The 16374-nt window shown below is 31.9% G+C and overlaps 2 protein-coding genes and 1 long non-coding RNA gene across 6 annotated transcripts; 1 reads left to right on the top strand and 2 right to left on the bottom strand.

The window, feature by feature from the left end:
• Nucleotides 1–1049: 1049 nt before the first annotated feature.
• On the bottom strand, nucleotides 1050–2331 carry LOC104772145 (polygalacturonase inhibitor 1). The gene is made up of 2 exons (XM_087505559.1): nucleotides 1681–2331; nucleotides 1050–1610 (listed from the first exon to the last, which is right to left on the bottom strand). Exons 1-2 carry the CDS (start codon nucleotides 2282–2284, stop codon nucleotides 1156–1158), a joined length of 1059 nt encoding a protein of 352 aa, XP_087361685.1. The 5' UTR covers nucleotides 2285–2331; the 3' UTR covers nucleotides 1050–1155.
• A 6166-nt stretch (nucleotides 2332–8497) lies between these two features.
• Nucleotides 8498–11834, bottom strand: LOC147918413 (uncharacterized). 2 transcript variants are annotated; one of them, XR_015594029.1, is made up of 4 exons: nucleotides 11471–11834; nucleotides 10453–10520; nucleotides 9737–10252; nucleotides 8498–8786 (listed from the first exon to the last, which is right to left on the bottom strand). It is a non-coding gene; the product is annotated as an uncharacterized LOC147918413 (long non-coding RNA). The 2 variants fall into 2 exon arrangements; XR_015594028.1 differs by lacking the exon at nucleotides 8498–8786 and having other exon boundaries at nucleotides 9403–10252.
• Nucleotides 11835–13007: 1173 nt separating this feature from the next.
• LOC104768889 (FT-interacting protein 1) lies at nucleotides 13008–16239 on the top strand. 3 transcript variants are annotated; one of them, XM_010492967.3, is made up of 2 exons: nucleotides 13008–13237; nucleotides 13534–16239. In XM_010492967.3, the coding sequence occupies exon 2, from the start codon at nucleotides 13603–13605 to the stop codon at nucleotides 15985–15987; it is 2385 nt and encodes a 794-aa protein (XP_010491269.2). In that variant the 5' UTR covers nucleotides 13008–13237; nucleotides 13534–13602; the 3' UTR covers nucleotides 15988–16239. The 3 variants fall into 3 exon arrangements, with proteins under 3 accessions (XP_010491269.2, XP_087362227.1, XP_010491270.2); XM_087506101.1 differs by having other exon boundaries at nucleotides 13047–13237; nucleotides 13540–16239; XM_010492968.3 differs by having other exon boundaries at nucleotides 13047–13325.
• Nucleotides 16240–16374: the final 135 nt, after the last annotated feature.

The raw sequence follows: 16374 nt of genomic DNA, 5'->3' as shown, positions 1-16374 counted from the left end.
CATCGCTGCTGTGCTAGAACCCTTCGTCGTCACCTTTTGGGAAGGCAATAAGATTTTGGAATACCCAAGAACAAGTTGGCCGTAAAAATTGTGTTTGCTATCAGTCATTGACTTCTTCAGGAACAAAAAGTGAGGCTCAAGCTCAGGTTTCATAAAAACTCTTTTCTCCAATTTCACCCGAAAGTAAAGACCATAAACAGCCACAAACTGGGCTGTGAGCTTAATAATATCAACCTCCTTGCGCGTGATCCCAATTGGAAGTAATGAGAACTTGGTAGGTCTTGGAGGAGGAAAAACATAGCCTACTACTGCATCTTCATTCCTTGTGCTTTCTGAACTGTTTTGCCTCAATTGCAACTCATTCTGCCCCGAAATTGACATGATTAGTGAACGGCTTCGAGATCTAAAGCTTGGAAATCTGTTTTGATTTTGGTAGATCTCTCGTAAACCTCTTTGTTTCTTAGTTATCCTCTCTTCGTTAGCTTCTTTTCTATGACTAAAACTTTCAGAATAAGCAACCCTATTTATAGACTTGAGATTCTCTAACATACAAATAGAAATATTGCTAATTACTACTTTACATTTTTTCTTATATTCCTTTTCTTCATGATTTCCTTTTGCTAGCTTAATATACTTTTTTGTACCTTAATTTTTTTCGTAGAGATTCCTTTTTCTTGCATCCACAAGCCACGTTATCATCTCAAATATGTAAATTAGGGTTTTTCCCATTTTATTTTATTTAAACCTATATGGTTTAACTTTTCAAATTGGGTATAAAACCAAACCGAATTGGGAAACCATACCAAACCGTAACTCACAAAGACTCGGTTTACATCCTTTATTCCTCTGTTTTTTTTTCCGATTCATCCATGAAATCGAACACTTTGAAAATGTGCTATGACCTATGAATTCATCAAATTCGAGTTTTGGTTCGTTGTATTATATTAGTCAATCTAGATAAAGGATAACTTTTTTTTATTGTAATACAACGCCCTTTATTATTTCTTTCTCCTTATTTGTGAGGCTTTGAATATGTTACTATGAACTCATCAGATGCAAGTTTGGCTGATGTTTTATTAATCAATCCGAATCAAAAATATACAGTTGTCTATAGACATTTGGATTCTTTGGAAAAGTAGAGTAGAAGTGCTTGGCTTACAAGTTACAACTATCAAGAGGTGCGCCACACAAACACTTATTGTGGACATAGGAATAAGAATCAAATGTCTGAAGTTTCCCTCCATTGGGTATGTTTCCACACAGTTTATTGTAGCTAACGTTGAAGAACTGAAGAGGAGTCTCAGTCCACTGAACCGGAATATTCCCTGTGATACCATTGTGGTTCAAGTCCAAGACACCAAGTGTCTTAGGTAACTCAACCTTTGAGATATCAAACTGGAACATGTTTCTTGATAAGTCAATGGACCATGTCGTTTTGTTGGCTCCAAACAACATGGAAGCATCACCTTCGAGCTTGTTCCGGGATAAATCGATCCGGTTAAAGTCGAGGTTGCCTAGTGATTTGGGTATTGGACCAGAGAGCTGGTTGTGTGATAGGCGAAGGTCAGGGACAGTTCCTGGAAACGACCCAAATGACTCTGGTATCGAACCTACAACAGAGAGATTGATTATTAAATAAGAAACTCGATGATTTCATAAGGAGAGAAGAGAGTTCTTTACCTGTAAGCTTGTTCCTGCTAAGTTCAAGGGCCATGATTTTAGGTAACGTGGAGAGAGAGCTAGGTATGGAACCAGAGAGATCATTAAAGGAAAGTTCCAAGAACTCAAGATTCTTGAGCTGACTTATAAAATCAGGGATTGGACCGGTCAGATTCGTCCAGCTGAGCCTAAGGTACTTGAGTTTCTTGAGTTTAGCGATGGTTGGTTGGATTTGACCGGTGAGGTTAGAGAGTTTGCGGAAGACAAGGGTCTCAAGATAGGGTAAATCACCGACTTCAGGCGGGATCTGACCAGAGATCTGGCCGGAAAATATGGTTAGAGAGGTGACGCGGTGGTTAGCGGTGGCGTCGCCGCACTCGAGGCAGTACCATGAGCAACAGTCGGTTTCGGGGTGCCACGAAGCCAGGTGGTAAGGGTTGTTTAGAGATTTCTTGATCTTGAGGAGGGTACTTTTGTCATCTTGGTTACAGAGATCTTTAGACAAAGAGGTTGTGAGGAATGTGAACAAAAACAAGAGAGAGGAAACTACTGTCGCTTTCTTATCCATAGGTGTTTTGTATCGGTTTTGAGTTTTGATGGAAAGTGTAATGATACATATATACATACATTAACATACATATATAGTGAGTGATATATTGACTTAAGAGAGACGGATTCGATTTGATCACTGATTACACATATATGGTCAAGATGTCGGCGTTGAATATGTTTGGGTAATGCAATAACGCGTTATAATTATATTTAGGCTATAACTGGTGGAAGTTATTATCTCATGGATGAGGTTATGCCTTGACCTTCTAATACAATTAGATCCAACTTCAATATATGGGTAACCCACCCAATCGATTTGTCGAACAAATAGAAGACCTGAGAGAGAAATTTTAGACTTTCAATATTAATAAGAAAATTTGGAAAAGAGTTTAAGGTCATATTTAAACGGCTATATCGAATCCGACCGTTGGAAGAGATTTATCATAAACGGCTCTCTTTTCCGGGAGATGTGTCATCGAAGAAACGCTTAAGTGTGGGCTTAACGTATAAGAGCCCAATTAGTTTAGACTGGGCATTATGGAAGCCATAAACATGTTCCGTACACCAATGGATCACACATATCACACAGTGTATACAAGATTTGACAATGGATATATTATCTACTAGGGAGGTATCCGCGCTTTAAGCGCGATAATAAGATTTTAACAATAATAGTTTTGTTACTTCATGATATTTACTTTTCTGATTTAATATGTAATAATTGATATATTTAAACATAGTATTTTATCTTTTGAAAAAGTTTAAAATGTTTTATTGGATTATTAAGTACTTTTTGTGTTTGCATATATACATAAAGGTTTATCTTACTAAAGATAAATAATACTCTCAATGTGAAATATTAATTGAGTCTTTTAAATAAACAACTAAGTTGTAGTAAACAGATATTGAAATTCAATAAGTAAATTCTAAATTTTTAAAAGTGTAAGCAATTTCCAATAGTTCAATATTATAATGTATTATCTCAATTACAAAATAAAGATGAGAGTAATGCAAAGTTGGATTTCAAGTAGCGGTTAATACAAAGATACTAAATTTTATAGACATTCAAAATGAGGAAAAAATAAACGGCCAACACCCCATTCTTTACATGTGAGTGTCTGAGCTTTCACCTTGTTGCTTCATCACATGGTTTATATAATAACGTCCAACAAATTCAGACCTGTAAATTATAAAGTGTTGTAAGAAATTTTACTTTAACATCATACAAAACTTGTTTTAATATACATAATAACATCTTACATACCCTGGTGATGCTCCAGTCCTTCAAACTCTGGTTTTATGAAGATCTTCGAAGAGGCCAAGGTGTTTTCAAGACACGGTGCACCTACAGACATTTATAATTTTAAGTGAATATATTGGTTACCTTATGATGATTATATCAGAACTAATTTATGTTACATACCTTCATATTCTCCCACCCTCATTAACCGCATTACACATAACACAGGTTCGGATTTGTATATGAGATGGCACCCGCTTGATTGCCATATGGTCAGGAATTGAGAAGCGTAGTTGTCTTTGAGACGACACTTCACAGTCTCACACGTACATGTTTATCAAATAAATAAAAATCTTAACAGAGACAACTCTAAAACGTAACTGTCTTAAAGGTAGAGTAAATATCTTTTTACTTGCCATTCAACAACATGAGAACAACTTTATTAATATCAATGACACTCGCAGGCTTTCTTCTATCTTCAACATCCATTATACACGCACAAACATCTAGTTTGGGAAAAAGACAGAATTTAGGTTTCCAAAATGTAGCTAATCTATTTTTGGTAAAGTTTAAGTCGTACTTTTCTATGAGAATGACCAATACACAAAGTTTCATAAATCCTAAAAAGAATCTAGTTTTTAGAATACAAAGATACCAATTAACTATATTGACGGATTGTACCAAAATAATATAAAATCAATTAAAGAAATACTTACCGAAAGAGATGGGATGATCTATTCTTCCACGATATATGTCATCCAAATCCTCGAACCGAAAGTAATTCTTAGGACTCAATGATTCGAGCAGCGTCATATTGGTATCATCCGTAAATTTAATCTGATAAGGATGATGAGTATTCCTCTCCTCCATGGTTGGATTGATCCTTTGAAATTTCTAATACTGTACCACTCACCATCGTCAATATATTTTGGGAGTTTAGCGAGTGTATCGGGTAAATAAGGAGCTTCAATTGTGTCACCTTCACAGTTTAACAACAATTGTGTAAGAAGTCTTATATACAATAACTGTTAGAACTTGAAATTTAAGTAAAAATCATTCAACTAACAACCCTAACCTTTACATCCACAAGAAGCAGAACTCGTTTGGTAAAGAACTCTCTGACTCTCCAAGAATGTAAGACTTTGGCGTTGATACACCAATTAGTTCTTCTGTGTAGCAGATCAACAATATAATCGAACCTCATGATTTTCTCAAATTAGGTTTTTTCTTGAATCTTCTCTGTTATCGAAAACAAAAAGGAGATTTTTGATTTGTAAGAATACAAAGAGTCACAACTAAACGTTGCGTCTTAATCTTTTTAGTTTCTCACCTTTAGTCTGATTATTAAAAATTCTAATATTATATAAATAAATACAGTTTTAATATAAGGTTTGTCACACTTGCATGTACAAAATACAATTTATGTTAACATATTGAAGATGTTTTCACGTTTTCATTTTTAAAAACTTACACTTAGATATTAATATGAAAAAGGTAATATTATTAAGGGGAAAAAATTGAAAATCTGATGACAATTGTATGAGCTTTGCAAACTCGATCACACTTCATAATATATCGCAAACTCCTATCCAATGTTTCAAAACAAAATATGTTCATCATTGGAGATTCATCCCATATAATGAGTTTTGCTTCTCTAATCAACTCGGCAATATAGGATTGACCATCTATCGAACATGTTGTATATTCGTCCACATTGATGGATATACCAAATCTAGAATGAGCTGTCCTACCACCTTTCATAAGTAAAGCAGGTATACCACTTGATGCAACATTAAGAACAATATCATCCCTAGATCGTATATCAGCGCCAAGAATACTCCACAAGAATATTTTTCTAGTACCACCAAATCCATGAACAAAAAATATACCTCTATTGTTTCAATTCACATCATCAATAATTTCTAGGATGACACTTTTTTGCTCATCGGTTGACATACGTAACAACCTGTCGCAATCCTCTCTTTGGTCAACACGTTTATAGTTCCTCTCATCTATGAGCAGCCTATTCTCATTATTATCCATCATAGATTGGTCTGGTTTAGGATTCACAATAGTTGACAGAGAGCTTCCATTAGACCGCATAATCATTTCAATCTCAGCTAAACATAGGTTTGTTATCTGATCCTGACTTAACATTAGACCTGCATTATAGAGTATTTTGATTTTAGTTGACATATTTATGATCAGAATAATAATTGTAAACGTCTGTGTACACCAACATATCTTAAAATTTTATTATATATATTTATATAAATAACTATATATGTACTTTGGTTGTTCGTACGGTTCCTTTGGAAATACAAAATATCTTTAAACAATATATCTTTTGTAGTGACCCAGAGATCGAGAGACACTGAATCACCTTTCGAAAGCAATAGTATGACAAACAACTTCCTTAGAAACGGCCCAAAACACCATGTACTTACCTCCTTTATAGCTAAAATATATTCTTTGTCGTCATCCAATAATCCCAATGCAAAGCATGCATCTTTAAATTCCTTGTACACATCTTTACCAACTGACAAATATGATCAGTTTGTGATCTAAGCTCATATTTATTTCCGTTATTCAGAACCATGGAGTCTTTTATATGATCCCAAGTATTGAATTACCCAACATTGATTACTTTTCCAATGACATCTTAAAATTTAAGACGTAAACTCATATCAAAATAGTGCATAGTACATTAGAAGTTAATTACGGGAGATTTTAAATTATGGAGCAAAGGTAACTTACCGACCAAGTAATCATCACAATAAGATTTTTCCATTCTTATTTTGAAGGATTCAAACGTGAAACACGATCAGTCAGAGAATACAGACCATAATATAACCTGCACTAAGGGAAACCAGTAATTATAAGCAAATTTAGATTTTCAAACGCATTGAATGAAATGTTTTTTTAAGAACCTTGGGAAATATCTGAGATTTGATATCAATCATAAAATCTGACCGACGTCTATATATATAACCTAAGAGATTGCTATATATTCCTAAATATATAAAATTATTTAATAATATAAAATTTGTGTATTTAGAATAATAGATATGTGTAAATATATAACATATATATCTCTTCTATATGTTAATTTACTGATTTAAACAATACTTACTTACATCGTAATCTATCGATAATATAAAATCTAAATAAAAGACTAACCAAAATATATTTATTTCCATCTTTATCACTTTAAGTTTATAATAAATACAAATAATCATCCATTTAAAGTAATTATATATAACATATATATATATATATATATATATATATATTTTCTGAGATATGTTAATTTTCTTTTTCAACAATAGTTATTTCCATCTTTATCATTTCAAATTTGTAAATTTTATTTGAATCGTAAATTTTATCCTTTGCCAGTATGATTTTTACAAATAAAGGTATATAACAGTTATTTGAGTTGTCTAATATGTATATTTTCTATTAAATATGTGTAACTGACCAAACTATATTAATTCTGATCTTTTGATTTAATTGGACGTCTTGTGCTTGTTGAAAGCTCCGGATACCTTTCGGCTAACAACGTGCATACTGAACTTTTTTCGAAATAAAAAACGAAGAGTAAGTTTTTCTGTTATAAAACTTTCTTACATATTTATCGTCTTAAATTTACCAAATTTCAAAAATTTGAAGATATACACGATTATTTCGTCATTCATTTATGTATAATTTATTAATCTATTATAGAATAAATTAGAACTTTTTCAGAAACCTTTATAAATAAATATTTTCATAAATCCAAGCTTTCTTAAAATTTAAGATTCTATTATACAAAAGTCATAAAATAAATAATTCTATTGTTAATAAATTAAATAACCTTTAATGGTACAATTAAAAAATTAGATTAAATTAAAGAAACAAATATTATAGGAATATTGCAGGGTGAAAAAATTGTCTTCTTTTTATCTTGGCTTCCACATCATGTCTTTATGATACCAAACGGATGGGTTTGAAATTTCAGCATAAGCGATTTCTTTGGCTTGAGTAGCTTGTGTATTGAATATAGTCCAATCTGAAAATTTAGTTGTTGTAGTCGTTGAAGAAATCATAACATCATCCTCAGGACCATCCTCATTGTAGTATTCTTTAGGTTCAACCTGTTCATTATTTTTTTTTATAATGAAAAGTAATAATTAAAACATAGAATTATTATCAATTCTCATATAACATCATTGTTTAAATAATCTACATGAATGTAAACTAAAGATAAAAATTAAACAATTTTGTTTCTATATTCCCAAAAATATACATGGCTATTAACGATCATAGTTATCCTGCAAATATAGCAATCCAAGTGTAATCAACTTATGAAAAGAAATTATATATAATCGAAATAATTTAACACGTTAATCATTCTGATTATATAAAATAATACCTGATATTAATTAGAAACAAATTTATTGATCGATATTATCTTTTACATTAACAGAAAAATAAAAGAATAATAAGATCCATATGCAATATATTTCTTTAAAAAGATGGAAGATAAATATAAGAATATATTATAAATAATTGATTGAAGAAATTTTGTGTTTTTAGTGTTATTATAATTTTGAGAACATAATAAAAGAATTAAATTTATAACCTCATCAAAAAAGCATAATATTATACCTTTTTCGAAAGGTGAACCAACAACAACTAAAGCTTTATGATTTATGGACTTGCTTTCCAAGAAACCACTATACGAACAAAAAAATAAAAAGAATGAGTCGATTAATCATAAAAACAGAAAATCGGAATACAAATAAAAAATGTTGAACAGTTTTGTAAGGTGAACCAACAACAACCAAATCTTTATGATTTATTAATCTTGCTTTCCAAGAAACCACTATACGAACATAAAAATAAAAAGAATCAGTCGATTAATCATAAAAATAGAAATTCGGAATACAAATAAATTTTTTTGTGAACATGATTAAAGAATTAAACGTAAAACCTCAACAAAAAAGCACAATATTATACATTTTTTGTTAGGTGAACCAACAACAACCAAAGCGTTATGATTTTTGGATCTTGCTTTCCAAGAAACCACTATATGAACAGGAAAATAAATAGGATCAATCGATAATCATAAAAAACAGCAAGATCGGAATACAAATATAAATTTGAGAACATGATGAAAGAATTATTGAAATTGATAAAACTATAAATTCAATAGAAGAAAGTTTTTTTTGAGAACATGATTAAAGAATTAAACGTAAAACCTCTACCAAAAAAGCAAAATATTATACCTTTTTGTAAAGTGAACCAACAACAACCAAAGCGTTATGATTATTAGATCTTGCTTTCCAAGAAACCACTATATGAACAGGAAAATAAACAGTATCAGTTGATGAATCATAAAAAACATCAAGATCGGAATACAAATATAAATTTGAGAACATGATTAAAGAATTATTGAAATTGATAAAACTATAAATTCAAGAGAAGAGAGTTTTTTTCTTTTTTTCTTTGTTGAGTTATGGTGAAAGCAAACGATAGCATTGCATTTATAGTTGTAAATGATATATCTTTTTAGGGTTTCCAGTAAGGAGGTATATTGTCGTCGGGTTTTTTTTTTCCTGCAGAAGCCCGTTAATCTATGAACAATCTAAGCCCATTAATTATCTCAAATCTGTAGAATTTATAGTATAAAACAGAACTATAGTTGTAAAAGGGGTGTTTTCCAGGAAATTTAGGGATTAAATTAGCAAATTTTAGTTTTGCAAATAACTTTTTATGCAATTAGATTATTTTTAAATCGATTTTTGATTTATTTTTAATGCGAAAATAGGTAAATTTACGTTCAGGGGCAAAATATTTCAACGTCAAGGGTAATTTCATTAATGGTATAATGGTAAAATTTTGCTGAGATTAAATGTGGGACGTTTTCACTTCTCCTTTAATATAATTGATAATAAGATAACATGATTCCATTTTCATAAATATTCGTTCTACTTTGATAAATCGTATAAATGGGAACCAAATAAAATCGAGAAAATTGGATTTTATATGACTAGTCTACCATTAACGATAAGTCTAACAAGTTGATGAATTTGATAGTGGGGGGAAATTTTCGACATAAACTAACACATTAATAATATAGTCATCATTACTAAAGCATTTTTTCGACGGCAAAAGTAGTACCACTAAAGTTGGATCCTTTACAACTTGATAACTTGTGGTTCGTAGAGATTAAATTAACTAGCCTTCATAAAAGAAAAAACCATTTCATTTTATTTATTTGCATAGTAATAAATTGTTGATAACCTTTGTCGATAAAGAACACATGTAACTTTATGTCCAAAAAGGGTTCTTGGAATTTGTATAGAACTTATCTGTTGTTACATGGTTTTCAAGAAAATTGAACAAAATCCTGATGAGGGACCGAATGTCAAATTGGTAAAACATGTTTATAGGGAGATCAGTTTAGAGTGTTTTTAGAGTATAAATATTGTAAAAATAATGTAAGATCAGTAGTGATAAACTTTTGTTAAAAAGTTAGTTTTTGGGAGAATATGTTTAAGATCTTAATATTTAATAATATAATATTCTTATAAATATTTAATAATGTTTAATAAATACATAGATTAATGTTTAATAAAAAATTTAAGAATGTTTAATACTATTTAATAATATAATATTTATTAATATTTTTAAACATATTACAATTATAAAAAATTATAAAATAACATTTTAATTGCAAACTTATAAAACTTTTACTAAACTTTTATTAAAATTCAAAATACAATGCCATATTTTTGGATCTTGCTTTCCAAGAAACCACTATATGAACAGGAAAATAAATAGGATCAATCGATAATCATAAAAAACAGCAAGATCGGAATACAAATATAAATTTGAGAACATGATGAAAGAATTATTGAAATTGATAAAACTATAAATTCAATAGAAGAAAGTTTTTTTTGAGAACATGATTAAAGAATTAAACGTAAAACCTCTACCAAAAAAGCAAAATATTATACCTTTTTGTAAAGTGAACCAACAACAACCAAAGCGTTATGATTATTAGATCTTGCTTTCCAAGAAACCACTATATGAACAGGAAAATAAACAGTATCAGTTGATGAATCATAAAAAACATCAAGATCGGAATACAAATATAAATTTGAGAACATGATTAAAGAATTATTGAAATTGATAAAACTATAAATTCAAGAGAAGAGAGTTTTTTTCTTTTTTTCTTTGTTGAGTTATGGTGAAAGCAAACGATAGCATTGCATTTATAGTTGTAAATGATATATCTTTTTAGGGTTTCCAGTAAGGAGGTATATTGTCGTCGGGTTTTTTTTTTCCTGCAGAAGCCCGTTAATCTATGAACAATCTAAGCCCATTAATTATCTCAAATCTGTAGAATTTATAGTATAAAACAGAACTATAGTTGTAAAAGGGGTGTTTTCCAGGAAATTTAGGGATTAAATTAGCAAATTTTAGTTTTGCAAATAACTTTTTATGCAATTAGATTATTTTTAAATCGATTTTTGATTTATTTTTAATGCGAAAATAGGTAAATTTACGTTCAGGGGCAAAATATTTCAACGTCAAGGGTAATTTCATTAATGGTATAATGGTAAAATTTTGCTGAGATTAAATGTGGGACGTTTTCACTTCTCCTTTAATATAATTGATAATAAGATAACATGATTCCATTTTCATAAATATTCGTTCTACTTTGATAAATCGTATAAATGGGAACCAAATAAAATCGAGAAAATTGGATTTTATATGACTAGTCTACCATTAACGATAAGTCTAACAAGTTGATGAATTTGATAGTGGGGGGAAATTTTCGACATAAACTAACACATTAATAATATAGTCATCATTACTAAAGCATTTTTTCGACGGCAAAAGTAGTACCACTAAAGTTGGATCCTTTACAACTTGATAACTTGTGGTTCGTAGAGATTAAATTAACTAGCCTTCATAAAAGAAAAAACCATTTCATTTTATTTATTTGCATAGTAATAAATTGTTGATAACCTTTGTCGATAAAGAACACATGTAACTTTATGTCCAAAAAGGGTTCTTGGAATTTGTATAGAACTTATCTGTTGTTACATGGTTTTCAAGAAAATTGAACAAAATCCTGATGAGGGACCGAATGTCAAATTGGTAAAACATGTTTATAGGGAGATCAGTTTAGAGTGTTTTTAGAGTATAAATATTGTAAAAATAATGTAAGATCAGTAGTGATAAACTTTTGTTAAAAAGTTAGTTTTTGGGAGAATATGTTTAAGATCTTAATATTTAATAATATAATATTCTTATAAATATTTAATAATGTTTAATAAATACATAGATTAATGTTTAATAAAAAATTTAAGAATGTTTAATACTATTTAATAATATAATATTTATTAATATTTTTAAACATATTACAATTATAAAAAATTATAAAATAACATTTTAATTGCAAACTTATAAAACTTTTACTAAACTTTTATTAAAATTCAAAATACAATGCCATATTTTTATGAAACCAAAAAAAAAACATTGTAAATAATTTTTTTTTTTTAAAAACAAACAAACATATTACTTAATTAATTAAACAAGACAAACATTTTATTTAATTAATACTGAACAAAATGAAAAATGAAACAAAGGTTCGGTTGGAAAATAATTCTTCCCAATCTGAGAGAGACACGTCACACAAGATCATGTTCAAGAACAGTTCTAGAATAAGATCAATGAATCTGATCTTAAGTCTACTATTCAATTATTTTCATTTTTTAAAAGCTTAAGAACACCCATCTGATCTCCCAATAAATATGGCTAATCTCTGAGCCGATATAAATCATGATTCATAAATATGCTAATCTAGAAAAATGGAGCGGGTTACGGATTTTTAAAAAAAAAAAAAACAGAATTATGCTATGACAAATTTTCTTTGTGACAAATTGTTGTATTTTCTTTGACAACTACTATAAACCTATAATACTACTATTTTTTGGAAATAGTTTTATATGCTATAGTGCGGGCATTATCATTTAAAATGACGGGATAATAAGGTAATGATGTTACTCAATCAAATAATAATCACTGCTTAGTCTGCCCTTTTGCTTTTTATTAAAAAAGAGTTGCAGACTCGAAAAAGCTAATTTTTAGATGCTTATTCCAATCAGACAGAAAGTCACACTAAAGATATATATGCTCACAGAGAAAAGTTTGTGTTATAAATGATTTTCTAATATTATTATTAATCATCACTTAGGCACTATAGATATATTACCTACCATTAGAAAATCTGCAAATTCAGCGGATTGATAGACAAATTCGAAACCAACTCCGAACATACTTCAATAGTTCAATGATACAATAACTACAAAAATTTATATGTTGCGTTCATTATTTTCATGAGTGAAGACAAACATGTATCTATGGTTTTGTGGATGGATTTTTTAATATGAAAAGTTTGATTAGAGCATAGAGTATGAAAGAATCTAATATTGTTACCTTTTGTCACTGCGGCAAAACTTTCTTGATTATACATAAAGATTAAAAGACCAACAAAGAATCTGCTTCGCTATAAAAGAGAAGAATCAGCTTCCCTCTAAAAGAAGAAGAAGAAAAAAAACAGAGAGAATAAGAGTAATTTATTTTTCGTTTTTGCTTTATCATTTGATTCCTCTCTTTTTTTGTGTGTGTAATAGAATTGTCTTCACTTCTTCTTAATTTTTTTCTCCATTTCTTTGGTACAACAAAACAGAGAACTTCATTCAAAGAAACTTCTTCAACATCTATCTTAAGGTGCTGCTACTAACTACAACGCATCTTTGTTTTGTACGTAGTATATATATGTACATATTGTTCTTGAAAATAGCTCTGTTTAAATCAGGTGAGAATCTTATCATTTATCTTGTTTGAGACTGAAATAAAATTACTTAATACTAATACTAACTATTATGGTCAGTTTTAAGGAGATACATTAGTTTCTTTACTTCCAAGAAACTGGTTTTGTCTACTCATATTATCTTCTGCAACTGAGTTGCAATTCTAAGATTTTGCTCTTCCCTGCAATTTTATGTTTCTGTTTTGTGTGTCAGGTGCAGAACTGTAACGTTTAGAAAAAAAAAAGTAAAAGGAGAATCTTTTGGTTCAAGTAACCTAAAACCATGGCAGCCAAAGATGGAGCTAAGAGCCAAGAAGACTATAAGCTTAAAGACATGAAACCAGAGCTTGGGGAGAGATGGCCACATGGAGGACAGCGTGGAGGAACTGGATGGATTGGTAGTGAACGAGCTGCAAGCACATACGACCTTGTTGAGCAAATGTTTTATCTCTATGTTCGTGTCGTCAAAGCCAAGGATCTTCCTCCAAACCCTGTCACGAGCAACTGTGATCCTTACGTGGAAGTGAAAATTGGAAACTACAAAGGAAAGACTAAACATTTCGAGAAAAGAACAAACCCTGAGTGGAATCAAGTTTTCGCATTTTCAAAAGACAAGGTCCAATCCTCTACAGTCGAAGTATATGTGCGTGATAAGGAGATGGTTACAAGAGATGAATACATTGGGAAGGTTGTGTTTGATATGCGTGAGGTTCCTACAAGAGTTCCTCCTGATAGTCCACTTGCACCACAGTGGTACAGATTAGAAGATCGACGAGGTGAGAGTAAGAAGAGAGGAGAGGTTATGGTAGCGGTTTGGCTTGGAACGCAAGCTGATGAAGCGTTTCCTGATGCTTGGCACTCGGATGCTTCCTCAGTTCAAGGAGAAGGTGTCCAAAGCGTAAGGTCTAAAGTCTATGTATCCCCCAAATTGTGGTATTTGCGGGTTAATGTCATTGAGGCTCAAGATGTTGAGCCTAGCGACAGGAGCCAACCGCCTCAAGCTTTTGTTAAGGTTCAGGTTGGGAACCAGATTCTGAAAACAAAGTTATGTCCTAACAAGACAACGAGTCCGATGTGGAACGAAGACCTTGTTTTTGTAGCTGCAGAGCCATTTGAAGAACAATTCTTCTTGACGGTCGAAAACAAAGTGTCATCAGCTAAAGATGAAGTCATGGGGAGACTGATCTCACCTTTGAGCGTGTTTGAGAAAAGACTAGACCACAGAGCTGTTCATTCCAAATGGTACAACCTCGAAAAATTCGGATTTGGGGCATTGGAAGGAGACAAGAGACACGAGCTCAAGTTCTCAAGCCGAATCCACCTACGAGTTTGCCTTGAAGGCGGTTACCATGTAATGGACGAATCAACTCTGTACATCAGTGACGTAAAGCCTACGGCAAGGCAACTGTGGAAGCAACCTATTGGCATCCTTGAAGTAGGAATCTTGAGTGCTCAAGGGCTTTCGCCGATGAAAACAAAAGACGGTAAAGCAACAACAGATCCGTATTGTGTTGCCAAGTACGGACAGAAATGGGTGAGAACAAGAACCATCATTGAGAGCTATAACCCTAAATGGAATGAGCAATATACATGGGAAGTACATGATCCTTGTACAGTAATCACACTGGGAGTTTTCGATAACTGTCACCTTGGCGGGAGCGAGAAGTCAAACAATGGAGCCAAAGTGGATGCCAGAATCGGGAAGGTAAGGATACGGTTATCGACTCTAGAGGCTGATAGAATCTACACTCACTCCTACCCTCTTCTTGTTCTACAAACAAAAGGGTTAAAAAAAATGGGAGAAGTGCAACTAGCTGTGAGATTCACTTGTCTATCTCTGGCTCACATGATCTATCTTTATGGACATCCTCTGCTTCCAAAGATGCATTATCTCCATCCATTCACTGTGAACCAACTAGACAGTCTTAGATACCAAGCAATGAGCATTGTTGCAGCGCGGTTATCTCGAGCAGAACCTCCTTTAAGGAAAGAGATAGTAGAGTACATGCTCGATGTTGATTCACACATGTGGAGTATGAGGAGGAGCAAAGCTAACTTCTTCAGGATAGTCTCTGTGTTTTCAGGCTTGATTGCTATGAGCAAATGGCTAGGAGACGTCTGCTACTGGAAGAATCCGTTGACAACGATCTTGTTCCACATTCTCTTCTTTATACTGATTTGTTATCCGGAGCTGATACTCCCAACCACGTTCCTCTACATGTTCTTGATAGGGCTTTGGAGTTTCCGGTTCAGGCCGCGTCATCCTCCACATATGGACACAAAGCTCTCTTGGGCAGAAGCGGCTAGCCCCGATGAGCTGGACGAGGAATTCGATACTTTCCCTACTTCAAAGGGACAAGATGTTGTAAAGATGAGGTATGATAGGTTAAGAAGCGTTGCTGGTCGGATCCAGATGGTTATTGGAGATATTGCAACGCAAGGGGAGAGGTTTCAAGCACTGTTGAGTTGGAGAGATCCGCGTGCGACTTGCTTGTTTGTGATTTTTTGTCTTTTCGCCGCAATGATCTTGTACGTGACGCCATTCAAGATCGTAGCTCTCGTGGGCGGGATGTTCTGGATGAGGCATCCCAAGTTCAGAAGTAAGATGCCTTCTGCTCCAAGTAATTTCTTCAGGAAATTACCTTCGAAAGCAGATTGTATGCTTTGAATGGTACAAACTTCTTTGTGGCTTCAGGTCTTCTCTCTGTTCGTGTAAGTTGTGTGTGTGAGTTTTTTTTTGTTTTTGTTTTTTCGTGTTTGTGCGGCTACTCTGTTTTATTATTTTTTTACTCATAATTCGTATCGTACTGTGTTGTTGGGTTTTTGACTAAAACCCTAGAACTAATGGGCTTAGTTATTATGGGCTATTTGTAATCTTTATCTATTTTGAATTAAAAAAAAAAAATTTACAGCCGAAAAACAATTGTCATCCAAAAATTAACATTTGTATACAAATCTATATTATCTGGTGCTGGTGGTGTGTAGTTAGAAAATACTTTGTCCAAAATAATTTATTTTTTCTTTTTTTAAAAAAAATAGAAACTGGCAGAGCTAT

Source organism: Camelina sativa, chromosome 20 (genome assembly GCF_030686135.1).
Source record: "Camelina sativa cultivar CO46 ecotype springtype chromosome 20, ASM3068613v1".
Lineage (NCBI taxonomy): Eukaryota > Viridiplantae > Streptophyta > Magnoliopsida > Brassicales > Brassicaceae > Camelina > Camelina sativa.
This window is presented reverse-complemented; position numbering and strand designations above follow the sequence as displayed.